Below are 27,777 nucleotides of genomic sequence, written 5' to 3'. Positions count from 1 at the left end.
ACTCTTTTACATTTCTAATTTATGAAATCTTCAGACTTCGATGTAAAAGCTTGTTCTTGATTACTTGCAAGGAAAAAAAATCCATTAGAAGCTTATTTGCGGAACTTGTGTTGAATTTGTGCCAATTAAAATATTGCTCCATAGGAAAAATGCATGGTATTTGGACTTCACGCCGCTAATATATCTTGCAGGCAGGATAAGAAATGATTGGTGACTAGGCTCATCATGCTCTAACACAACTGGTTTGTGGGAGAAACATGGAACATTCTTGTACCATGTTATGGACGTAAAGAAATTTCTGTGGAGAGGTTACTGCAGAACAAAACCAGAGTGCGAAATTAACAATATTAACATTATTAGCACAATTATAGGAGTATACTCACAGCTAAAATAATTCGGACAATATAGAATGTTGGCCATTATTTTTTAATTGTTAAAGCTTAGGTACCATAAGGACCATTTTTTTGATTTTTGATAGGGACCATATTTGAAGGAGCAGTATTTCTTCCTAAAGGCTAAATTGTTGTGTTTGTTGCAACCTTTTAGCCCCTTCAGCCCTTCGTGATATGCATTTCAATCACATTGATCAATCCAAAAGCTATAGAAGTATGGGGATCATGCGGGCGTGTATTTAGTCCCATATCGGTTATTCACCGGTTAGATCTTAAGTACTTACACATGATCAAAAAATCCAAATAATATCATATGGTTAGCCTTTTTGGTGAGGTCCTGAATTATTACAAATGGTAGTAGAGCAGACCTGGCCTATGATCTATGTGGACTAAGGGAACATTGTAGCACTGTTACAAGAAGAGTTGTTAGAAAACTAGTTACTGATTACCGTTATTACTATTGACATATCCAGTGTCAGATATTTGCCTATTTTCATTGCACTTTCATGTTTATTATACTGGCATGACGAATTCTTTTTCATTCCTTCATTTGATCTTGTGCATGGACTGTAGAATTTAATAAAGATGTACCATAATGTAGCAATGACATACTGAATGGCATTAGGTTCCATAAATCTATGTAATAATTCTGAAGAACAATGTTCACTTGGTAAAACAGATCACTGTAACATGCTAAAAATCCTAACAATATCCAGGTTCATTTCTCTCCATTTCCTATACCAAACAAGATAGAACACTTACCGAAATATGATGAAGCAAGACTAGATCACCCAAAATCTGTCATCTTTGCCCCACACTTCCGCCGCTGATGCCTGTCCCAACCTTGGCGGTCTCGAAATCGTTCTGTTCCTGGTCCGTGTCATAGGTTGCATGAACACCGAAGAGCACATAATAAATTAGCATCACCAAGGTGCATATTCCGAATCTCACAAAGGCCTGGTAACCGAGTGATCCCATCAGAAAAAGATTCGTTGCAATGGAGAGCGACGGCAGCCATGGAACAAGAGGAACCCCCCAGACCTTCGGCGCCCGCTGCTGGGGAACAAACACTGTCAGCCCCAACGTGCTCAGAAACCAGAGCGGCACCGTCAGTGCAAACCCAATCCATCCATCCGAAGCTGAATTCCAGCAAGCTGATATGCCAATGGAGGATCCAACGATCAATACTAGGAAGGCCACCAACTTAAACTGATTGCTCCTCTGAGTGATATCCCTGGAATAGTATCTTCTGACCAGCAGCGCGATGGCCACGAGCATGAAGATGAAGAGGGTGCTAATGGAGGAGACGCTAGCTAGAACATCCAGACTCGAGAAGAAGGCGATGCAGGCACTGGAGATGCTCACCAAGAGCGTGGCATAAATCGGTGTCCCGGTCTTTGGATGAACGAGTGCGAAGTAGGGGGGGATCATGTGCGCCCGGGCAATTTGCGTGGTGTACCGGCCCTGGCCCAACGCTCCGACCAGCAGCCCCGTGGTCATCCCCTTCAGCGCACCGAGCGCCACCAAGTACTTGGCCCACTTCATCCCGACGCTCGCGAACGCCACCGAGTAGGCGGCGTTGGGATCCAATTGGTCGTAGCGCTGCATCATGACGAGCACAAGCGCCATGACGCAGTACACTACGGTGATGGCCGACATGGAGCCGACGAGGCCGAGAGGAATGTCCCTGGCCGGATTCTTGGTCTCCTCGGCCAAGGTGGCAATCATGTCAAAGCCCGTGTAGGCCCAGTAGACGACGGCGGCGGCCTGGAACACCCCGCGGGCGCCGTAGGGGAAGAAAGGGGTCAAATTGGAGACGGCGGCGTGGGCGAAGCCGGCGGCGATGATGAATGCTATGACGGCGACGCTGAGGAGGGAGGTGAGCCAATTGAGTGTCGAAGTGTGGCGAGTGCCGAAGATGGTGATGGTCGAACACGTGAGGAGGACGACGACCGCGATGGGGTCGAGGAGGTTGAAGCCGTCGGCGAGGGCGGGGGCGTGGATGCGGAGGGAGTCGGGATCGCGGTCGAGGAGGGTAGCAAAGTAGGAGGTCCAGGAGCGGCCGAGGCCGGCGGCGCCGACAAGGGCCTCGAGGAGGATGTTGCCGGCGGCGAGGAAGGCGACGAAGTCGCCGAGCTCCACGCGTAGGTAGGAGAAGGAGCCGCCAGCGGAGGGGATCTCGACGGCGAACTCGGCGTAGCAGAAGACGGAGAGGAGGGCGGAGAGGCCGGCGGCGGCGTAGGCGAGGGGGATGGCGGGGCCGGAGTTGAAGCGGGCCTCCTGGCCGGTGAGGACAAAGATGCCTGTGCCGACGACGGAGCCAAAGCCCAGCCAGACGAGGTCCCACCAGTTGAGGCAGCGGCGGAGGCCGTGCTCGCTCTGGCGGGGGAGGGCGCGGAGCTCCGCGGCGGAGTCGGAGCGGTGGAGGAGGCGGTCGCGGAGGCGGGGGCCGGTGGCGGAGAGGGCCGAGCGGTACGCCGACCAGCTCCGGAACGACGGCTCAGGGAAGAAGTCCGCCTTGCTCCACCGCCAGTAGCTCCGGCGGCCGTCGCCATCGCCGCCTCCTCCATCGGTCGCAGCAGCCATATATCCTCTCGTTGTTTATATTTATTTTTGTTTTTATTTTGATTTTCTAGGAGCACTCCTTCGCTGGTTTGTGGGTTAAATAAATTTCGATGAAACCATGTTTTTCGTGGTTTTTTTTTTTTAATGGGAAAGGTCGAAACAGTGAGAACTCTACTTTTCGAACTTGGATACCATTTTTAGAAATTTTGGAAATATTTTTTTCCTTGGAGATCAGGATGGAGGATTTTCAGGGAAAGCAAATTTAGAATCTTGAGAAACACCAGGCAGGAATGAGCTGTGCTTTTTACCCAAAAAAAAAAAAAAAGAGCTGTACTTTTTACCCCAAAAAAATGAGCTGTACTTGGACGTTTACTTTTTTTGACTGTACGTCTACTGAATGCCGGGCCAGGTTCCAAAATTCCGATACACTGAGCTGAATGGTCCAGCATCGGGCAGGAGAGGGTATAAGGTAAACCCAATCCACCAGCTCAGCAGTGGACCTCCAATCACGTTCCATCAAATAAAATAGTACAAAAAACGAATGGAAAGTCACCAAAGCCCTTCGCCCGGCCACCTTCGTGGAGCGTTGTTTTTTTTTTTTCAATGTAAAAAATGGTGTTTCATATTGCTCTTAACTAAATACAGCCAGCTACATCAGCAAAAAGAAAATAAAATAGAGCATCAGGGACATCAGTATCTCTAGTCTAGAACTGATCAAAATCCGGATCGGGTCGGGCTCTACAGCAGAAATTAGGCCCGGCCCGGCCCGACTATAGGACTTAAATTTTTGTTCAGGTCCGACCCGACTTTATAAATCTAGTTTTAGGTCCGTCTAGCCCGGCTCGACCCGATAGGCCCGACCCGACAGGCCCGATTTTTTCTTTGTTTGGAATCTGAAATGGGCCAGATTGGCCCGACCAGGCCCGACCCGATTTTTTTGGTCGGGCCACTTTTCTTGCCCAGGCCCCACTCATGAGCCTTTTTTTTAATGTCCAAGCCCGAAAAATTTCGGGCCGGGCTGGGCGGGCCAGAAGGCCCGTGATCAGCTCTGCTCTAGTTCAAATAATCTCTCCAGAATGCCGAGCAACAAAAGAGGCAACCCAATCGGCCGCTCTGTTTGCCTCCCGATATACATATGCTGCAGAAAAGGAATCTATCTTCCTAACCAATATGCGGATCTTCCGAATCAATAGATGACCATCCCCAAATCTATCCACTTTTCATATCCAGTCAATCCCCGTAGAGAAGTCGCCCTCCAGATAAATCCCATCTGCATCAAATACCCTTCTCGCATAGGAGACGTCCTCCCAGACTACCTGCAACTCCGCCTCAATAGTGGTCGAACTAGGGGTGCATCGGCCTCCTGCCACAATCAGCCTGCCCTGATAATCTCTAAACAAAAAGCATGCTCCTCCGTGGAGCCCTTTCACTACCATCCTTCACAACAAAAGCCGAGAAATCCAGATTGCCCCATTTCCAGACCGGATCGTCATCCCAAACTCCCCTCTTCCCCTTATCTCGATCAGTCTCCACCACCGTCATCGCTTCGTCAGCGTCTTTCATGTTTTCGGCAGCGGGGTTGGCTTTGTGCGGGTGATCTAATTCTTAGGATGCTTCTTGCGGACGGGGTTGTTCTAGAAAATTTTTTGGTACATATCATAAGTTCCAACCAAGGTCGAGATGTCCAATCTCTTCCTGAGTTCATGTTGGGTTCTCGGGTTCGAATTAGGTCGGTCTTGTTTCGGGTCAAGCCAGGTCCCAATCCAACCCATCAACAGGCCTATGCAGACTAAAACCAATGGACCAGCTCAATCAGATAAATTCTACAAGTTATATGAATACCCAGAATAGGTGGAGTTTAGGAGAGAGAGCTGGGTAAACTTACCTGGGTATCGAAATCAGAATTGTTCTTTATCATTAGCTCTTAGCTGGAACCAGTAATCATGTGTTGAGGCCTTCTGCCTTCATCTGGCCCTGGTTGATATTTAGGATTCCACGTGAATCATAGTTGAGTACTTGAATTATACATGCATTTTTTTCATTATGCTTATAATGTAGGACATATGCTTGCGACTAATTGCCGTAATATTAATCATCATGTGATAATGACGGCAGCCATGGCATTGAGGCACCAACAATTGTATCCCCAGTGTGTCCACTATCCACAGGGGATAAAAAGCAATTGTCAACGGTAGAAAACTCGACAGCTTCTCATGAACCATCTTCTTGCAAGCAGTGCAGCCACCGTCGTCATAAAGAAGAAGAGCGTGCGCGCAACATCCAGGCTCGAGAAGAGGGCAATGCCGAGAAAGCAATGAAAACAGAGGTAGGATCTGATACCATAATGTTGGAAATTATGCTTAGCAGAATAATAAAGAAATATAAATATTTTTATTAACCTCCGGCTATCGTTGATTAAGCATCCATACGAGAGAGAAGAGGAAGAGATCCAGAGCTTCTAACCTATGCAGGACTTGAATGCCTTAGTTGATGGATCCACAACCTTATTTATACTGCTAGGTTAGGGACTCGAATTCTTATCTTTAAAGTTTATCTCTAATTAGTTTTCATTCATCACGGAAACCATCTGATAAGATAAACTTTGAATAACCTCTAATCAGATTGGATTAAGTCGTCATTTAAACGAGCTTGTGTTTATCTTGATATGGATGAACTTGATCAAGTGGGCCACATCTAGTCTCCTAGAATCAGGAGACGTGCTAACAATCCAAGCTCGAGAAAAGGGCAATGTAGAGAAAGCAATGAAAACAGTGGCATGGATTAGTTTTCCCTCGAGAACACCGAGCGGCGCTCACGTCCACCCACCACTCTTAAATGCCAGGGGGTGCGCTGCATTTCGATCGATCCCAGTATACTTCTGCATCATGCCCAGCGGGAGGGCCATCAGGCAGCATATCGCTGCGATGATTGGCATAAACCCTAGAAGGGCTGGTGGTATGTCCCTCGAAGGATTCTTCATTTCTTCAGTCATGGTGGTGTTGTTATCAAATCCACCATAGGCAAAGTACACGATTGCAGCGGCTTGGAAGACAGCTTGGACGCCGCGAGCGAGAAAAGGAGTTTGATTGCTAGAGTTGGTATGGGCAAAGCCACCAACTATGAAGGATGCTATGACTCTTTGCTCCTTTATCATCTTTTATTTTAATAAATCATGGTCATCTTTTACATATTTCATCAAAAAAAGAAAGAAAATAATATATAATTACCTAGACATTGTGAATACAACTATTAATAAAATAATTTTATTCTATTCAGTCAGTACATATTATATTGGTATTTTCAGTGATAAATAGTAAATAGTATCATTTAAGCTATGAAAATATAATTGATAGTAATATAAAATTTTTTTATGTACATGCTCCATAAGGGGGATGGCATATATATCCTAATTATATTTATATTTTTAATAAGAATTAATAATTTTATTTAGCTAAGAAAATATTTAATAATATTACTACATTATTTTTAGCAAATAAAAGTCTTACATATTTATACTTTAATAAATATGTGATAAAAAAATTATTACCTAATTATGGTTCCGATAATTCAAAGTCTTACCAGGATGCCTAACATTTGGCAAAAAAGAGAATATTAATTCATAAAGATGGTGATCTTGTTGTATGCTTTTGGAATAACTATGTTTTCTAACTATATTTCCAACCCTATAACCAAAAACTCAAAGGGTTCATTTGGTTAGGCTGTGTAAGTTTACGAGATGATTTGACAATTTCTAAAAATTTTTTATCTAGAAATGATTGCGGAAGAAAATAAATTTTATCATATTTCGTTGGTGGATAAGTTAATCTAAAATAGGCAGCAAAAAAAAGATTACTATATTTAGTTTGAGGCAATTATATATAGAAATATGGTCGAATTTTCAAGAATACCTTTGAATAAAAAGTTCAAATAGTGATGCTTTTTTATTCAGTCTATTTGCTAGTCATTTATAGCTCACTTACATGAAGACTATTGATATGGGCCTTTCCGAATACTAAAATATATTTATATAAATTAATAAATATTTTTTAATTAAATTATATATAATAAAAATATTTTTCTTATTATAAATAGATTTTAGTATTTTCAATTTCTTGTTAGGTAAATATTAGGACTGCAAATGGGTCGGGTTCAAATTTTAGGACCCGCGGGGCCAGGTTGGGTCCTAAATTTGGACCCGTTCTATTTTTCGAATCGGGCCGGGTCCACCCAATCTTGACCCGGACCCGACCCGATCCGATCTTTTTTTTTTTGTTAACCTAGTTTGTACATTTTTCTTGAGATCTAATCATGGTCAAAATTTGTAGGCATGGATCTGACCCGAATAACCCAACAGATCAAAATTTGTAGGTATGGACCCGATCCGATCCGACAATCGAGTCTGGATCCAAAATTAGGATCCGAACAAGAAACCGGGTCGGATCGAGGTCACTCAGGACCCAATCGAACCCGCCCATTTGCAGCCCTAGTAAATATATTTAAACACAACCACATTGATTAATTTGGAAAAAAAATTAAATTATTAGATGAAAAATTAGAATTTTGGATGTAATAAAACCATATTTTGAGCTACCATGCATTAAAAAGGGGCATCTGTGGTTTTTAATAAAAAAATAGTAACATTTCTCTCAAGTAATGACAAGTTCACATTATGTGCGCTCGGAAATAGGGATGCAAATGGGTCGGGTCGGGTCGGATCGGGTCCTAGGTGACCCCGATCCGATCCGACCCGGTTTTTTGTTCGGATTCTAATTTTGGACCCAGATCCGACCCGGTTGAAGATCGGGTCGGTTGGGTCGGATCCGAGTTGGGTCCGAGTTGGATCCGGATCCGAGTCGGGTCCGGTTCGGGTTCGAATCAGGTCCAATTTTTTTATATTTTTAGGAATGAATTTGGGCAAATCTAATTTGGTCATATCATAATTATGAGGTGTTGGGTGACCCATGACTAAAGACTTGCAATTGATCTCCAGTAAGAACAGATGACCCCAACTTACTAACTAAGTCGGTCTACAAGCCAAATTTCATATCACACTATTTTTTGTCCAGATGACTGATTGGACGGAACTTTGATGTCTCCCAGCTCCCTCTGACGAGGACAAAAAAAATCCCTGGCCTTCTTCCAAAATCCAATTCCATTGCAGAAAACCGGCACATGACCCATGTTCAGTTCGGTGTTCCCTCACTTCCTCCCAGTAAAAGTTAAAAAAAAACAGAAACCAAAAAATCGAAGGAAAAAAAAAAAAGAAAAGCCAGCTACCGAGACACCAGAGATATCAACAGTGTAATAGACCGAGAGAGGATCCTGATGGACCAATAGTGCCACGACCCACAAAAAAAAAAAAACTCTCTTTTGCTTTTTTCCCCTCTCTTTTTCTTTTCGGGTCCATTCGAATCGGGTCGGATCCGTTCGGACAAATCCAGATCCGATCCAGAAAATGATTCAGGTCCAATTTTAGGATCCGATCCGGATCCGCGGGTCCTAAAATTTGGAGTCGGATCGGATCTATGCGGGTCGGGCCGGGTTGGGTCTCGAGTCAACCTGACCCATTTGTAGACTTACTCGGAAACATGGTATGGATAAAAAATACCATCCTAATAGTACTATTTATTTTATTTTTTTCTCAATAAAATAGAAATGAGATTCAATATTTATTTTACCATCCTTCGTAATGAGTTGCCATACCTCGACTCATGTGCACTACACGGCCTGCATGGTGTGCATCAGTACGACCTTTGGACTCCGAAGGCCATGGAAAGCTCTCCATTAGAGGGGACCAAGAATTTCTTGATGGCCACGGAATTAGCTTTTTCAGTCTTGTCACGAAAGAAAGAGGAAAAATGCTTGGATGAGCAGCCCGTTGAAGCACAAAGCTATGTAATCATATACTAAATAATTTTTCCATTATTTCATGTGTTAAAAGTGCTATTTCGAATAAAGCAAGATGATCATGATGATGATTCTTGTCCGAGCGACGACAACTTCAATAGATTAGGATGTTGCCCGCCTTGTGGCTTGATAATTAAGATATCTGATTTTTTTAATTTTTTAATCAAATTACAGTTAAATCATAGTATTAATTACGCTTGAAGGATAAATATTTATCCCAAAATTGTACTATTTATATGAAAAGTGGCTTGAAACCGGTTGCCATGTTAAGATATCCTGCATGCAGAAAAGCCTTAGATATTCCAAATCATTGTGATTTATGTTGAGACGTTGAAAAAGTCTGTAACTCGTATTCCAATTCAGTGCTGACTGACAACCCAAGTTTGGAGAATAGCCCCACTTCATGGTTCTTTTAGTTTTTCAATTATTTCTCTTGATGAGCTCCTTCAAATTATTAAAGAGAAATCTTCTAGCAAAGATAAAAGATTTAAAACAGTTTTGATGTGTTATATTATCTTTCAGTAGATGGCTGGGGAGAACAATCGTTATCTTTCAAGGTATTATGTTGAGTTTTAGGTTGATTTTTCTAAAAGCTTACCCAAAGCTCGGAAGTTTGCCCATATGTCAGATTCAAAAAGACCATTGATAAAAAAAAAATCTTTTCACGTAGTTTTTGCATTCCCACATCCATCTTATTTTTCTTGGGGGCCATCATCCTCTTACTTTCTCAAGCTTAATTTTGATGGCAATGTATAAGAAAGAAATCCTATTAACTATTCAATTTGTCGAAATTTTTGATCCAACTAAGCTAATGGAGGAATTATGAGCTGATGTTTATTTGACAGAGGTTGAGAGCTTCTTGCATTTTTTTTTAAGAGGCGATTCTTCAGTAGTTGTTAGATAGCTTTTTGATCCATCTTAATGCTATGATTCATCTACTTCCACATAATTGTTGGTGAATGATGCTTTAAAAAAAAATAATAATTCCATGGTGTGTTGCTTTTGAACGTAGAATTCGTGCAAATCCAACTTCGGATCGCGTAAAGATCGCTTCGATAACTGTGCAGACAGACCACTTCTGCAGATCGTGTCTGCAGCCAGACATGTTCTTATTCTTCCATTACTCGATCTCCCTTTCCCTTTTTTTTTTTTGGTATTCATAAATTTGTCCCGTTTCGGAGCCTCTGTTCTCGAACTTTTGTTCTAACGAAAACTGTTCGACCTTCCACGGAATTTAAGCCAAAAGGATGTCTGAAGTAACCGTCAAGGATGCAACGGGAATTGGCGGATACCTTGCTTCAGTATTCTCAGCAGAAGGAACATGGATATATACCTTGCCGCTTCACCAAACCCGAAGACAAGGAAAAGAAAATAAAAGCAAAAGACCAATCAGCAAGAAACGCCATTATTCTCCATGGCAAACTCCAATCACCCCCATAATAAATTGGCCGCCCATCTGAGACACCTGCCCACCCCACAACTCAATGGAAGCCATGCACTGCCTCCGCATGCCGCACGGCCCAGCAGGGGGGCCAGACTGCCCACTCTCCTCCTCTTCGCGGAGGAATCCCCTCCGCCGCCGCCACCTCGCCTTCCCCAAGGGAGGCGCCCGGGTGGCGGCGGCTCGCCGGTGGACGGTGCGTGCCCAAGCGCCGCCACCGTCGCAGCCGGAGGGGGAGGATGCCAATCCCAAAGGGCGCCAGGGGGGACGGCATAGGACGCGCGGGGCGGCGGTGGGCGCGGCCGTGGTCCTGGCCTGCGCCCTGGGCGCCGCCTGTTTGAACCGCAGGGGAGGTGCCTATTGCTGCACCCAAGGTTCAGCTGAGGCCCCGCCAACCCAAACAGCCGCTGGGGGTTACACGAGCTTGACTGTGCCGCAAAGGAGCGTGAGCGTGCTGTCGGGCATATTTAAGCAAAGAGCTGCGGCACCCATGGAGCGATCCATGCTGCTTCAGCATGCCATTGACGAAATCAAGAACGAGGCACGCGTTCTTGGTCTGCAACCTGAGAGAGTACGCTTTGTAGTTCTCATGGCGGAGCACCTTTACGATGAGCTGCTCAGGGAGGTTAGCACCCTTTCTACCCTTTGCTGCTAGGAGTGATGGTCGTCTCGTTTTTTTTTTTTTTTTTCTCCGGTAAGATGGCCATCTCATAATATGAAGAATCAAATTTGGAGCCCTGACTCTTTTTATTATCTTAAGATATATCAATTAATATGTTAGAGTTTTATAATATTAACTTTTAATAATTGGAGAGGGGTAAGGGGATTGTCTTGAGGGTTGTTTTCAACCGTAACAAAACTTGTAATTGGATCTATGGCTAATTTTGCCTACAATTTCAATTACAAAATTTGGACCTTTTTGTATTTTAAATACATATAACCCACATTTACAAATTTTTGAGATTATGAGAGGCGATTCATCTTCTACCTTATACGCATCCCATCCCTCAAGGATTGACCCCATTTAGAGTCAAACAGCTATCTCTTTGCCTAAGTGACAAGGGATGATACTATCCAAGCTTGCGCCTAGTTGGTTATGGTTACCATTGCTGGGATCCAAATGCTTGTTGTGGATTCATGCAATTATTATTGTCTTTTAGATTCCTTTTTCATAAGTTTGAGCATGAACCTAGGAATCCACCGACCATGGTTTGGATTGGCAAATAGGGATTCAAATGCATGGGCATCATCTAAAGATATGCAATTTGTGAGTTGGCCTAGGTAGTCGGAAAGAAATTTCCAACCTGAATTTTAACAATACATGGCATCTACTGTATATGTGTGAAGAGCCATACCTCTAGATTCAACCGGCCGAACCTATTGGATCTCTAATTATTATGTCATTTCTTACCAATCTTCCATCAGGAAGAACTAGAGCATCAACGTTGATTTCATGCTACGAGGGAAGATGTCCTTGTTTAACACATTTGGGTCATTTTGGCAGACCTTGCTTCTAATGATTAGCCCTTAAATATTCCATTGCCATAACCCAAGCCTTCCTCCATGTGGCATGCATGATTTCTCTATTATCTTTCTAGGATTTTTTCTGAACATTAGAGATGGTAAAACTTCCTCTCCAATCCATTAACAGACAAGGAGATTAGCCATTTTTTGCCATAATAAAATGTTCATCATCCTAGATGACTCAGACCACATTCCATTGGCAGAAAGTGGAAAGAGATGCTTCAAACTTTTAAGTTTCTGTATCATTTCATTGGTCAAAAATCAAAATATTAGGGCCCCTTTAATATTCTCTTTGTTTTCTTCCTTTATTTGCAAAGATGAAGGAAGAAAATATAAACTAGAGTAAGCAACAAATATGATGAAGCCCTCTTACTTGTTTCTTTGAATTGTTTGCAGAATCTTTAGAACTTTTGTTGGGAAAGATTTATTGCTTTTAAAAGAAATGTAAATAGGGGCAAAGAATAGCAAAACTTATGTATGATATTTTCAACATCAATCTCCATTGGTATTTCGCTGTTGGTAAAGAAAGAAAAATGCATACCAAACTGGCCCTTATTAGTTATCATCCCTCTACATAATTGACTCCAACAATGCATGCGTTAGAAATTGCAGATGGGAAAACAAACTCAATTGTTCTGTCTTTGTTTGCAGGACTACAGTCGTTTGGCAGCGCTTCGCGCAGAATATGCAACAACGGATGCATTATTTGCGGAATGGTTTAGCCTATCAGATCCCGTAAGGAAATATGACCTAGGATTGTTATTAATCGAGATATTCATCAAAAAGGTGATTATACTTACACATCATTAATTTTCCTCTGGCCATATGATCTTCTTTTACTTTTAGTTCTAATGATAAAGTAACTTCTCAGGAAAAAAAAGGGGAACTAATACTTACCGACGGTTGCCAAAATATAAGGCTTGTTGAAAATACACGTAACTAATCATCAGTTTTCTTTGGAAGGATTTCTTCGAAAGGATTGACGTCGACTATTTTTTTTTAAGAAAATAAAGAATTTGCTCCAGACCTTTAAATCTAATTATAGTTTTCAAACATTTCAGAACTATAGAACTTCAGTATTTAAGGTTTTATTTTCATGTGGAAATTCTTTTGATGTAGTCTGTTGTAGTCAGAGGAACACTGCATGCCCTACGTGCTTGGTTTATTACATGCAATATTTTTCATCTCCATTATCTCTTTGCAGAGAGACTATGAAAAGGCTCTGGCCATCTGCAATCGTATAAGTGAACCTAAGTTGGCGTCAGAATCGGATCCAAGGCCCTACCATTACCTGGTGAGTTTGATAGCCTCTAAAATAGATGTCAACATTCTTTCTCACAAAACAAATAGATGTTATACATTGGAAGGAGACCCTCTCGTGGACCTTCTATGGCCAAAGACCTATGGCTACATTGGGCGTTGGCTGCAGAGGAGCTATACTCATGGATCCTCTCGCAATATCGTAGTGCAAAATCCAGTCTAAAGGGACAAGGCACATTTCCACTAGAGAAGCTAGAAAAGTAAAAGATGCGAAAAATCTCCGGACCGATGCTTTACTTTGGATTAGCGCAATTTTGAGTCAATACACCTTGTGAAACATTTTTGTTTGTGTTCTTGGATGCCTGCCAGGCTATTATTAAGATGATGCTGGCTGTGGAGAGCATGTTGGAACCAACGACAAAACCTGAGGAACGTACGAAAAAACTTGGCGAGTTGGAACTTACGACAAAAGAGGCCATGGCCGAGTGGGAAAAATGGAACAAAAAGTATCAAGATTTTGGACAAGAACCGCACGTAAGTACCTGACGATAAGAAAAGCTAGAATGTGTTACAGTTTGCTATTTCTAATTTAAATTCCAAGGCGAGACTTGCATAAGCTTTTTTTTCATGTAATATTTTTAAAACTATTGTAATATTTATCTGGATATGCAAGGCTTCATGTGCCTCTAAAGCCTAAAAGCTCAGTTATTCCCTACAATCGGCATTAAAAATTTGTTGGATACCGGATACTAGATTCCAATTCTGTCGTCAATCGAATTTTAGCAGAGATTCCTCCCGTCCAAAGTAACTTCTATATCTTCTTTTTTTTCCATCAAATTTAAATTATACATGGCATATGCAATCAAGGATCCATCAAAATATACCCTATTGCTCCTGTATCATGAAACAATTTTGCAATACCATGACAAATAATTTTTCAATCTTAACGGGGAAAAGGGGGAGGAGTTCAGGTGGGCATGCTGGCTTCAAATACCAGACCAGGTACTCTTGGTAAAATTAATGGGCATCAAACGAAAAAGATGGTGCCGCCAAAATAGTAGCCTGGTGGTAAGGAGGTGATAATTCCATCCGAGTTGTCCGGGTTTGAAAAGTGCGGGCGTCGATTAAATTAGAGGACCGGATGCTCCACGCCCAGATAGTTCGTTGGCGGTTATGCTTTTCTTCCACTTGTACCAAGGTGGTACTGGGGTGACGTACTCACACGTGAAGCGGTGAGCCCACGGGTCGGAGAAGGCATGCGAAACCTGCAACCTATATCGAACATTCCCTGGTGGAAGGGGGGCCCAGTGGAGGCTGCTACGCGGGTGGGCTGGTCCCTCCCCCCCTCCTATTTTCTACCAAAAAAAAAAAAATGAAAAAGATGGTCAGCAGTCTCGGAGGAAGGATGGCAAACTGAACGCCTAGAATTAGCGGGCCATCCTTTCTCGCTAAATTGTCGCCTGTATGAAGATTATTTTTAAGCCCCACTCACATGAAGAACCTAACTTTCTCTGCAGCAAATCACGCCTCCTTTGTTGATAAACCTGTAATAAGATTTCACAAGTAGGTATCCGCAGCAAATTTCCAAATAGGGTTGTCGTGATTCCTTCAAGGGATCGAGGAGGAGAAAAGGTGTTGCAGCTGCAGCTGGGGGAGTACAAGAGGCTAGTGGTCTTGTGATGTGACAGCACACAATGGTCTTCCCAAAATCTATTTTGGGGACCATGCCGATGTAAATTTAGCTCTATATATATATATATATAAGATATATACTGCATAGTTCTTGTGTATTTATAAAGAGCTAAAAAATCTAAATAATATTTTTTGACTAGCCTTTTTAGGCGAGGTAGTTCTGAATCATTACAAATAAAATTAGAGCAAATCTGCTACATAGCTAATGTGAACTAGAGAATACGGTAGCACAAGCCCATTTAAGCTATTGGATAGATTTTAGCTACTTATAAAAGATCAAAAAAATCTAAATAATACTTTCTGACTAGCTTTTTTGATAAAAGACGGTTTTTTTTTTTCTAGAATGACAAACTTTCCTATAAGGTGTTTTGTCCTTTTGAAGGAAATTCCGAGCCCATTTAGTAAGAAGAGAGTTGTTACCTCCTTCCTTAGATCTACAAACCATAGACCAATTCACAAGGCAATGAAACCATGTTGTCTTTTCTTGGCCTTTCAAAAGGAGCTTTTTTTTATTTGATCTATCTCTTAATCACCCATTTATGTAATCTAAACATAGACATGATGTAGGTAGAAAGGGTAAAAGCATCACATTTAAAAGAGTAATTCTCCCTCCTAAAGAGATAAGTAATATCCCTTTCGAAGAAGCCCGGCAATTCTTAATCTTTTCAAGTAAAACCATGTCTCTTAGCTTCTAATCACTGAAAGGTAAGCATAAATAAGTGAAAGAAACCAAACTTATAGTACGTAAGACGTGCCAGGAAACTAGCTTTAACCTCGTCCATGTTATGGCAAACCAACAAGCTCTTGAAGAAGTCAATTTTCAAACTATATAAACTTTCACATGCCGAGAGGATTGTCTTAGTGGCAATGCTAGCTTCTATAAAATGCACAGAAGATTAATGCAGCATCCTCAAAATGCAGGCTTCTGATATCTGTAAAAATCTTGCTCTCTCCAATATCTTCAATAAGCCTAGCTGCATGAGCTCTCTGCAAAAGCTTGGTAAGGATGCTAGCAGCAAGTATGAAGAAGACATGGGTGTGTGTGTGTGTATGTGGTGGTGGTTGTGCGTGTGCGCGCGTGTTGATGTATGCATGTATATAAGTTTAGATAGTTGCTATTGGAATTTGGACCATAGATCCAAAGATTTCTGATAATAAGATCCTGCCAAGCATGAAAGTTTATTTAATTTTTGAATGCATTAGATGTTAATTCAGAATCAAACATTGGCTGAAATGAACCAAGCTTGAACCGGGCTTGATTAATTTGTAACTTGATTTAGGATCTTTAAGCAGATCAAGTAGGCTCGTGTTTGGCTCAGTTCAAAATTGAATTCGAATCAAGATCGAAATAATGACGAATAAAGTAAGCCCAATCTTAACTTCAAAGTTTGAAATTGATTTCAAACTAAACTTGATCGGACACTTGCTCGATCAAGCCATTATACCCCTATTCTCAAACCCATATGACACCCATTCCTGTGTATTGCGCCAATCCTCATCTCGCATAGCATTGGAAACCGAGCGGGCATCGGAGGGGCTATCGTTCCCAGAACTCCCAAGTTTCATGGTTCCTCTTTTTCACTCCAGGGTTGGTAATGGTTTCCAAAGCAATGCTCAAGCTCTTCGATTATCCTACCATATTGTTAGTCCGAGATAACCCCTACCAGAAGAACTAGTAGCATAGCAAGCACGTACTCCTTCTTTGCAAGCTTACAAAGGATTCCAGCAGCCAAGAATCCCAGCACAGCAACCCTTGCTCTCTCATAACATAACACTGCGATAACCCCACAAAGAATAGATACGTTACTTTCGACCCCATCTAGCTTCCCCATGCATCAATCCCAAATCCCAAGCGCGGCTTTCCTCTTCTACCAAGCAAGACATCGCCTCCCATTTCTGTTCATAACTCCAGCCTAAAGGGTCCCTAACTCCGTTTCTTTTAATTTTTCCTTCTTCTAGACACAAACACACACATATATATCCACACACACAAACATCAATGCCCACCGGCGATGAGATCAGGGTAGACATCCATCGAATGGGCGGGCAAGCGTCGAGCCCGGGCGGCGGCGGAATGTCGGTGTCGGTGTTCGAGTGGATCGGGGATGCGGCGAAAGGGGTAGGAAGCGCCTGCTTCCACGCGTTGACGGGGCCGGCGGCGGGGCCGCTCATATGCATATTCGCGGGCATCTGCGCGGCGCTGGCCTACCGGATCGAAAGGCGGGCGACGAACCGGCCCGTGTTCCACCGGTCGGTGTCCATCGCGGCGCTCCACGGCGGGGATATGGCCCTGGAGAGGATCCTGGAAGCCCAGGAGGCGCGCGTCGACAAGAATGCCCTCAACAGCGCCGCCGACGAGATGCAGAGGCTGCTCGCCATGGACCCGACGGCTATAAGCTACAGAGAATTGCACGTACGTACGGTCCTTTTACTTCCATCCTATTTCTGTTGCTTTACACGTGTCTCAATCGGTCCTCCCCTCGTCGTGAACTTGGGATTGAGCTGGGGAGCTCCGTTCTCGCAATCGCTAAGGACCCTCCTTCTATTACATAACGGTATGATTGGATGGGTCTCGATGATACATGAGCCGCGCACCGTCGCATCATAAGGGACCATCTAATCACGACCGTTGTGTACTAAATGAATGATGATACATCTAAAAAAGGAGAGGAATTCATCTAAATTTTGAGCCAAAATGCTCTCCGATACAAATATTGTTTGGAGCTCGATCTTCAATCATCAGTATATATGATTCCGGCAGCTGCTGAAATTGGATAGTCTCCTTATAACATTTGAGTAGCATGTCTTGCAACCGCACATAAGCTTCATAATGACAATCGCTATGCCCATCATAGATAATCATAATTCAAATATTTGACCACTCTATTTCATATCCAGATCGGAGAGGATCCCTAAGTCCTAAATTTTTAAGCTTATCAAAGACCTAAGATGCACAAAATAGATATATAGGTCTATTCGATGTGCTGGTGATAACAATATTAAGACCATGCATCCCAGCTACAAGGCAGGTAAGATAGCTAGCTGCAACTATTAGCTATATAGAACTTTAATTGTGGCATCAATATAGACGAGATTTGATGTGTGTATTGCATACACAAAACCATATTTTATGGTTGTTTATGGTAATAAGTAAATCCATGTTAAATTAATTCTTGCACCTCATGACGTATAATTATGTGTGTTGGAAGGCAAGTCCTTTTGTGAATATATTAGTGAGTTAGTCATTGGAGGAGATAAATTGGACATAAAGCTAATGACGAGCCACTTGCACTCGAATAAAATAAAAATCAATTTCAATATGCTTAGTTCGAGCATGAAAGACGAGATTGGTAATAGGGGCTTGAGAAAGTGAGATATCCAATTCTGGAAATAAAGATTGAATCTAAATTAATCCAATAGTAGCATTGGCAAGCCCTTTGTATTCTGATTCGGTACTTGAATGTGCTAGAATGCGTTGCTTTTTAGCATGATAGAATATGAGATTATGATTAAGAAAAATATTGAAGCCATTTATAGAATATGTTGCTTTTAAGAAAAAGATCAGAAATATACTTTGATTGGGTTAGATAAAGTTCAAAAGTAGTAGTCTTAGCCTCGATGTCTAAAAAGTAGTAAAGAGGGCCTAGATACTTCATGGCAAATTTAGTTTGGAAAGAAGCACTCAAGTTATCCAATGGAGTAGTAAGAGTGCCAATAAGAATAATATCATCAATATAAACTAGAATAAGTGCCACATATTCTTTGGTGCGTTTGACAAAAAGTGAGACATCAGCTTTGGACCTATAAAAGCCAAGAGTATATAAGTGAGAAAACTCAATTGTTGAAACCAAGCACATAGCATCTGTTTAAGACCATAAAGAGAACGTTGTAGTTTGCAAACATAAGCGGGATGATCTGGGTGAGTAAAACCAGGAGGTTATTTCATATAAACATCCTCAGTGAGATGTCCATGAAGGAATGCATTTTTGACATCCAATTACCGAATGGGTCAACCTTCAGAAACTGTAAGAGAAAGAATAGTGTGAATTATGATAGACTTGATAACTGGGCTGAACGTCTCATCATAATCAACACCCTCTTGTTTGGCCATCAATAGTATTTGCAAGTGTTAAGTCACAACCCTTTTGGTGGTAAGATCCCTATGGAGAAAAAATAGATGCTCCATTATTAGAGAATTATGCGTTGGTTGCTGGGGTCATTGTGGCGAACCTCGTTGGTTGCCTTTTTGCATATAATTTACAGTGGGTAGAATCCCACCCATAACCAACTGAGTTTTGAAAGTTTGGAGTCTCAGTCGAGTATCATGTTGGAGAAGAATGCTATGAAATTCTTCAAAAGTAGTGGCAATCTTCGTAGTAAGGAGTATGGAGACAAGGTGTTCGTACACTAAACCAATGCCAAGAATGATTTGATAGCATATATTGCAAGCGATATTGGTCTATTAATGGCCGCCAAGTTGTCAAATATTCTCTTTGCCCCTTGCAGATAATCTTCCATAAAGAGAGCCCTTATTAAGAGCATGAAAATCCATCATAAGAGTACTATAATGTGCTTCACTCTGGATGGCATAAAGCTATTCAAGAGCAAGCCAAACATCTTGTGCATTAGGTAATCCGACGACATGAACTATTATCGCATTGGATATGTTGTTGAGGAACCACACCGAAGTGATATGGTCACGGAGAAGCCATGACTCATAGGCTAAATTAGAGATTGGCTTCTCTATTCTTCCATCATTCAAAGTTATGACAATCGTTGGAGGTGGAGGCAAGGTCGTGCCATATAAAAATTTCCATAGTCGGTTGGCTATTAAGAGAGGTTGGATACATGCCTTTCAAGCAATAACATTATCCCTATTAAGTTGAACGGCAACTAAAAGCAGAGTGGTAGGTGTAGATAGGGAGTTGGAGGAGAATGCCATGGAGATAGCAGAGGTTGAAGTCTCTGATACCATATAAAAAATAAAAATATATGAAAAAAAAATATTGTGGAGCACTTTTTCTACCTACCTCATAAGGTAGTCACTATGTATATTTATGTTGAGAATGCACAAGAGATTACAACTAGGATGATACCAAGATAGAAACAAAATAATAAATGGATCCCTTAGATCAATCTTAAATGTATGCTATTTGAAATTCAAAATTTTTAATTTCTAAAATTATGGATCCTTGATATGCGGCTTGATATGGGGCTGAGATAAAGATACTGCCAATATAGGGGATACCAATTCTAGAAGATATATCATGCACATAGGAATTCTTTGCAAGTCTGTATGGAAGATCCACGAAGCACTTACCCATCGATTTGCTTAAACCAAAATGATGTCACTTTATTGATTATAGGCATGATTCCTACTTTGATAGAAATGTGATTGTTTTTTTGCTGTTCTGAAGTTAACTCTTCGTGACCAAAATCTTTAAATCTGTCTTTCCATGATAGAGACTTGCAGCAAAATTGGAGATGAGTGGAAAGGAGGATAAGGCAATAAAAATTTTGCAGCAAAAAGTGCAGGAGGCCGAGAAAAATAAGCACCCTCACGAAGCATACGAGCTTCAAATGTTGCTAGTTGAAATGCTCATATACGAGGTTATATTTCTTTTTAAACTTTCTCTCTTTGATGATTTTAGTGCTGTCAAATTATGCTACCGTAGAAACAATTGAATGATGAAGTGCATAATGGCAACTATACCAATAATTAACGGCAATGGTAATAATCAACACATGTTACAACTTAAACAACAAAATTCCCACTAGATTATGAATCTATGCAAACTATTATTATCACTATAGAAAAGAAAATACATATAAAATTTTAAATTATATTATATAAACATAAAGAAAATAATGCGAAATCTCTCCAATTTTTTTTTGCGTTGTCATAAGAAGGGTGTTTTAAATCCAATTATTCTCTTTCTTTTTTTTCAAAGCCAAGATTTCACTTATTTAACTTTTTTTAAAATAACTGAATTAATTTAAATAGGAATTATAAGAGCATGAATCATGAAATCAAATTAGCATGGAATCTGAAACTTGTAGCTCAAAATTAATTTTATCACCGATTATTTTGGCATGACAGTTAAAGCTTGACATGGAGAGTTATCTGGAATAGCGGAGTTGAGTTGTGTTATTTAGCACAGCAGTATATTTTTGTAAAATTTTTCATTAATTCTGAATTTTCTAAGAATCCATCAGTAATATATTTAAAATAATCAGGAGCCTCTTCAATTTGTATCTAAACTAAAGAGGATTGGTTCTCCAATAACGACCATTCATGATCGACATATGGTCATGATTTGATGGACAATTCATGCTGCGGAGACTCAGCCCAATGCAAACGGAGAGGATTTGAACTCATGTATATGATGCAGGCAAACTAGTTGCCTGCGAAGCATTTGGCATATCTCTAGCAACTATTTGATCTTCCTATTGGCTAAACTTTGTTTATATATATATATATATTTGAAAGGGAGAATACCTGAGGGCTCTAGACTGCAAGTGCCTCAAAGACAATGTAATTTCTGATGCCCGAGTTCCCCTTTATAAGGTGAGTTAACCTCTCAACCGGCTTCATCCAATCCCCCCCCCCCTCCCTATTTTTTTTCTTAAAACAAAAAGGTTATTTGAACTTTGTGCAACTAATTAACGGCTAGTTTTGTGGCGCATAGGCGATTATTTACTCTATAATGGGTGACAAGCGTGCTGGAGACTGCTATGAAGAGTTTCAGGAGATTCGTAGGTGCTTCCACTGGTGCGACTTCCTTGAGGGAACTCTGCTCTACGGCGCGGTGCCCGATTTCAATAAATTTGGGAAGATTGTTGCCAATCTAAAGAAAGAGATCGAGCACGCTAAGACTAAAAAGCCCTGATAAAATAAGGAGGGGAAGATGAAGCCTTAAGACGCGAAAGGGAGGTTGTTTTATGCCAATAATTTGTGGAACTATATTTTTAAATTCTATGGAATTTGGGCTATTTATCTTGCATTGAGATCTATGCTGACTGCAGAGATTATGATGTTTGTCGAGGGCAAAAAAAAAAAAGGATCATGGAAAATAGAAACTGAACCATGGATCCTGTGGCGTGCATGCTTCTGACTCAATGGAGTGTAAGTACAGCAAGGATACAAATATTTATATGCTTAATAAACAAAATGTATTGTAGCCGTGATTGTACTTTCCAATTTGGAGGAGGTTTTCTTTAGTTTTTTATTTTTTTAAAAAAAAAAGAAAGGTTGTTCGTGCCTGTTCATATGCATAATAAACCTTAACTATTAGGGGCTATTCCATTAGAGGCGGGGAGGGGATGGTGTATGTACGAATGGACGACATATCGCCAATCTCTGAGATGGGTTACTTTTGTTCATCATCTCCCAACTTGTCGTGTTTGGCACACTAACATGGATAGCATCCATCTATCTCTGAGATGGATGATGTCGCCCATCCGATTATTACCATCGGATTATATGCAATGCTACGATGCAAAACATGCATAGTGGAGAATGATAGAGGTTCGAGATATGGAGAAGTGAGGAAATTACCTCTCTCTCTCTCTCTCTCTCTCTCTCTCTCACACACACACACACACACACACACACACAAACAAGGGGAGTCGGGCCTGGGTATTAGCCGTATCGGGGCATAACGTAGCATTAGCCTACTAAGCCTAACGGACCCTAATGGGCTTTTTTCGAAGCCCAATCTTGGTTCTTGTGTGACAAAGAGCCTGGGCCACGCATCTAAGTATCTAACCTTGTAGCGGGAGGATAAAGGACAGAACGGGTTTCACTTGCCATAAAGAAATCTGAGCTTGAAGGTCTAAAGGGTTGTTCGCAGCCCGCAATTTATCGGGTCTGGACTTTTAAGGCCAGCTTTGCCTCATGACCAGTCTTTCAAGGTAAGGCGGCCCATGTTTAAGTCTGGTTCCAAGGCAGACAGAAATGCTGCTATCCTGTGCTTGGATCTGCAAGACTATGCTTCTGATTTGTTGCATGGGCTGGCGTTGCCGTGCCAGTTACACTTTTTAGTTGTTCACCTAGCTATACGGGCCTATTTGTTGAAAGGCCTTTCATCATACAAGCCTAGCACCTTCTAACGGCCGTGGGCATGAAAGCTATAGTTGTATTCCACCGATTGTGTCGCTGACATTCAGTCTGCGCATGCCTGCTTATTAAAGATGATAATTTACTCTACCTCATTTTGATAGTAATTTACTCGACCCCACTTGTCCCGACCTGCAGGTATTACTTGACCTATAGTGGATCCAGGGTGGACACAAGTAATGATAAAATTAGCTCCGAGTTGATCTAGATATATATAACTCTTTACAAATATTCTCTTCAGAAAAACTAATTTGTATGAAAAAATATTAATTTTTGTAATTTTATCCGACCTGATCCATCCAATCTACCTTTTTTAACTCTACCCATTTTATTCTGCACCAAGAGTTTACCTGTCTTGCTCCATCTCGAGGCAAGTATGGGATAGATAAGGGTAACGGCTTGCCCGACCCATGCCCTACCCATTGCAATTTGCAGTCCCTATTTCTTGCTGGCAAGCAATTCTCTGCTAAGGTTCCTTTTCTTTCTAGTGATTTAAGGAGGTGCAAATTTAGTTTCGGTAGTTTGTTAAAACGTAATCTCTATTTTGCTGGTCAAATTAGAAACCAATACAAAAATACGGCTTTGCCATACCCATCAAAAATCCATATTGATGCCTTTAACTCCATCAAGAAACCACAGCACTCAAGCGCTCTGCACAGCTGCACAAAATGCACGAAATATGGCTCGGCCCAACTATTGCTTTATTAGTCGGTGTTCACCTGTCCATTCGTTGTGGTCCATTGACTCGGCTATCTTGTCGCCTGGTTAGAGGATGATGTGCTAAACGAAGCTTTGAAAAGCAGTAAAGCCCGTAAAAATGAAACGTTTGATATGCTTCGAAAAGAGACGAATTGCTAATTTATCCCCACCCGATGGGCAAAACCCTAGAACGTGCATTTATAGCTGACACAATTACTTTGCATGAGAATATCGGAAGGACAAATGGATTAGACTATTGTGGATTCCTGATCTTAGGCCACGTGGGCAGCGAGCCCATTGCTTGAAATAATAGTTCGTGCATTCTGAGAGTGGAGGAAAATTAGTGGAGCATTTTTTTTTCCACCCCTAAGATATATATTTTATGACTTATCCACTAAAGGCAATTTACATTGCATCTATGGTCACTTGTTTGTGTATCATGAATAAGAAGACCAATTGTCAAAGAGAAATTATACCAGATGGGGGGCAAAATGGATCGTCCAACCCACAACTAAAAGGCCGCCCCGTTCTGGCTTAATAAATGCCAACACAGTCCGGTCGAATCCTCAATCCGATCCGCAACCAGCTCAGCTTCAGATATTCGCCGATTCCCCTGACCGTGTTCAGGGTGCCCCTAATGTTCGCCGACCCGTCCCGACCAAGCTCGGGGCGCCTATTTCAGTAGTACGCTCCGATCCTCGAGCTCGGGGCGATCTACCGAGCACATCTCAGAACCCGGAAAGCCGAGCTACTCTCGGTATCTGTCAAGCCGACCTCGCCAAATACATAATACGACCTCTCATGGGCTTGGCCCCGCCAACGATCACATCCATGCGCGCGCCTACGCTCATCTACGTGGCCGTACGTTACAACACCACCATGCCAGGTCTCCATAGCCGGCCTTCAACAATCAAAGGACGGCACCATGACTACTCCGACCATATCCTGCTGTGACTGTCAACATCCTACCGTTCTCAAGAACGAACAATACTATACGCCACCAACCAGCCTAAACTGCGCGCCATTCGGCTCAGAGCCACGCCCCCTCATGATGAGGGCTGACAGCGCCTCTGCCACCTGCGCCTCTCCATCGGGACTATAAATAGCTCGGTCAGGTAACTTCTAAGGGACTTTTGGCTGAATCAAATTTATTCCACTCTAATTTGATCGTCGGAGGGCTCTCACCGGAAACACCGGTGAGGCTTTATACATGTCCACGACCGTCACATAGGAAGTAGCTCCCGACTCCTTCTTTCAACAACCAGCAGCTCCCTCAACTCCACCAACATGGTCACACTCGGGCCAAATTTGAACCACAACAATACCCTATGCCCTGTGCACTATATGGTCATACATCATGCCACTCGGTTCATTTTCTATTTGTGAGCTTTATTCATCGTATGCTTGTCTCAAATAATTAGTATATAGAAAGAAGATGAGCTGATCAAAATGGTGCAGTAGTGTAGAATATAATTTGCTATTGTCAAAAGATATAAAAAAATCTCTTACAATAAAATAGTAGTGAATTTTGATGTACTTTGGATTTGAATTTTTTTTTTTTTTTTGAGGGCATATGGAACTGCTTAAATCGAGATATTCGCTATTATTTTAATCAATTGCCTACTTGTCATATGCAAACCAATTTATGAAGCATAAAAAAGTTGAATATCATGCTTACTTAAGGAGAAGCAGGCTTGCGTGTTTAAATCCTACATACTTTACTGGTTACAAATCAACTCTCTTTCAATTCTTTGAGCAATGGTCTGGCTTTCACCAAACAAAGAGCATCCTGATCTCCGTCACTATTGCATGAATCATGAAGCCCAGTGTTAGACCATGACCTCTCACCACCTCCAGCTAGAAAGGTCTTCTCCACCTTAACTAATAAATAAAGATAAAAAACAAGGACAGAACTTTCATTTTCAACTAATTGATGAGATCTATGTCTTTTATCCGGCATAATGCGACCACATTGGTCCGTCTAGGGGAGTGACAGAGTCGAAGCACCAAACCTAGTAACCTTCTCCCTCTTCCCATGTTGTCTCTGTCCCTTCAAGCAATGGAGAGATGATTAGCCTTGCAAGTTCTAAAGAATGTGAGAGCCCACCTAATTCATGCCTCCGCCAACCATCCTATGTTTTTTTAAAAAAATCCCCTTGTCCCTCTCAATGTTTTACTTTAACGTGATTTAAACAGAGAGACAAAGGTCCCGCCAAGGGAGGTGAGCCATCTCTATTTTATCATCACCCAGGAGTTGGTCTGAGTAAGGAGTCAAAAAGCGGCTTATAAATCATTATCATAAATAAAGTTGGATCATTAACGGATCAACCCATCTAGAACTGTTTATTAAATGAGTTAGATTCAAATTTAGACTCTTGGTCTATTTAATTTGCTGCGACCCATTTAATAATTAGTTTATATAGATCAAATCGAATTAGCTGTTTAATAAGCAAATCGAATTAGAATTTAAATTTTAAATATATTTAATAAATAAATTGAGTTCGGATTGCGAAATTTTTGTTTTCATCCGCATTCGGTCCGATCTAACGGCTGTCTGCGGCCACCAACCATGACCCGAAGGGCGCAGGTTTGGAAGTCGTGTTTGCAGAAAGAATGGACAAATTCTATTTCGTTTATTCATTGGCGGCTCTTATTCGATGACCTCGTCAACGCATCATGAGCTCACGTTATCCCAAGATTTCCATCAATCGTTTATCCGTCAATGATGACATGATAATCCTGCGATGGTGAGGTATTATCTAATAATTGTAATTCCTGGAGAGTCAGTTTGGGGGATCGTCAGAGTAACTCATGTTGTTTAGAAGGAACATTGAAGAAGAAAATAAAGGAGATGGAAGAAATTAAAGAAAGTAATGGTCTTTTTTTTACTTAAGTCTGTCTTTTATCTAATCTTTAAGAGCGATTCTAGTAAAATTAAGGAGCTTTTCTGTGGGCCCAAATCGATGTTATTTTGACCGAAGTGAACAACATATTAACTATCTCTCAAATTTGCCATTTTCTATATTTGATTTGAGAGAACGGGAACTTGCTTTATAGCTCGAGGAGGATATTCCTCAGTTGTTACCTCCCCTAGAACACACACAAAGCATACAAGAACCAATGGGGCTTGATGGTTAGCATACTAGTTATTTTGATTTATGCATCTCCCCAGACATTTTAATTGAAACGTGCAATGTCATAACATAACATTTATGTTACTCTCGTCAAGATCTAAAAGGCTGATTATCTTTCTAGCACAGCAGTTAATCTTCCTTAAGCATACAAATTTATAGAAATAAACTTCAATGTTAAATTTTAAAATCAACAACAATGTTGTTAGTCTCATCATGCATAAATTATAAATTAATAGCCATGCTAATACAGCTAACATGACGTCCATTATGAACCAAAAACTAATTGCAGCGAACTGGCCCACCTGACCATTAAAAAAATGCCACGTCATCACTTTAAATTTTTCTTATTAAATTAGATTTATTATACTGTTTTAGGATAGATATATCCAAAAAAAACCAGCATCTTAGGTTTGAGGTCAAGAAGTTTCCAAATTTAATAGGTGGGGCGAGAAGTCAGTCCAAAACAAATAGTTAGAAACCTAAACAAAAAAAGGAAATTAATGAGAAAATTAATTAAAGCATGCAAGACCAAAAAGGAGAAGCTTTTTGTACTAACCGCCCCCAAAAAAAAACAAAGGGCAAAACACACTCTTCACGCCCAGCCATGTATTTTTTTTACTTTATTTTGTCCGGCATACGTAAACCGGTGGAACAAAAAAAACAGAGACTTCCACGCCCTTCACGCCCTGCACTTGTATTTTTTCCACTTCATTTTGTCCTGCATACATAAATCAATGGAGATGGTATTTGAAGGGGTGTTAATTGCGAAGGATATTTGGAAAAGGACGAGAGGTAGGGGCTGTGTTGGAGTTCACTATTTTTAGTAGTCTCTTGTTTTCTTTAGCGTATACTGTTTTGTATAGTGGCAGAAGATAGGAGCAGGAGAGCGAGAAGGGGTTGGGAGAGATAGAGAGAGTGCTGAGACGAGTGCCGCAGGACGGCTTGGTGGAAAAGCTTCCCCTTCGTGGGCAGAGGAATCGGCGAATCATGGGAGGATGCGAGGCCGGGCCCCGTGGGTTTCTATCTCGTAATACCCAGAGGTAC

At 41.4% G+C, this 27,777-nt stretch overlaps 3 protein-coding genes across 4 annotated transcripts; 2 read left to right on the top strand and 1 right to left on the bottom strand.

Moving 5' to 3' along the window:
• Positions 1–990: 990 nt before the first annotated feature.
• Positions 991–3,041, bottom strand: LOC103701403 (cationic amino acid transporter 5-like). The gene has a single exon (XM_008783474.4). It carries the CDS (start codon positions 2,976–2,978, stop codon positions 1,194–1,196), a length of 1,785 nt encoding a protein of 594 aa, XP_008781696.2. The 5' UTR covers positions 2,979–3,041; the 3' UTR covers positions 991–1,193.
• A 7,304-nt stretch (positions 3,042–10,345) lies between these two features.
• LOC103701487 lies at positions 10,346–13,836 on the top strand. The gene is made up of 4 exons (XM_008783589.3): positions 10,346–10,930; positions 12,481–12,615; positions 13,034–13,123; positions 13,459–13,836. The coding sequence occupies exons 1-4, from the start codon at positions 10,349–10,351 to the stop codon at positions 13,633–13,635; spliced, it is 984 nt and encodes a 327-aa protein (XP_008781811.2). The 5' UTR covers positions 10,346–10,348; the 3' UTR covers positions 13,636–13,836.
• Positions 13,837–16,614: 2,778 nt separating this feature from the next.
• On the top strand, positions 16,615–21,982 carry LOC103701224. 2 transcript variants are annotated; one of them, XM_039130338.1, is made up of 4 exons: positions 16,619–17,194; positions 20,245–20,391; positions 21,272–21,349; positions 21,471–21,982. In XM_039130338.1, the coding sequence occupies exons 1-4, from the start codon at positions 16,781–16,783 to the stop codon at positions 21,669–21,671; spliced, it is 840 nt and encodes a 279-aa protein (XP_038986266.1). In that variant the 5' UTR covers positions 16,619–16,780; the 3' UTR covers positions 21,672–21,982. The 2 variants fall into 2 exon arrangements, with proteins under 2 accessions (XP_038986267.1, XP_038986266.1); XM_039130339.1 differs by lacking the exon at positions 21,272–21,349 and having other exon boundaries at positions 16,615–17,194.
• Positions 21,983–27,777: the final 5,795 nt, after the last annotated feature.

The sequence above is a fragment of the Phoenix dactylifera genome, chromosome 9, assembly GCF_009389715.1.
Source record: "Phoenix dactylifera cultivar Barhee BC4 chromosome 9, palm_55x_up_171113_PBpolish2nd_filt_p, whole genome shotgun sequence".
Taxonomy (NCBI): domain Eukaryota; kingdom Viridiplantae; phylum Streptophyta; class Magnoliopsida; order Arecales; family Arecaceae; genus Phoenix; species Phoenix dactylifera.
Note: the sequence above shows the minus strand (reverse complement) of the source record. Positions and strands in the feature narration are given on the sequence as shown.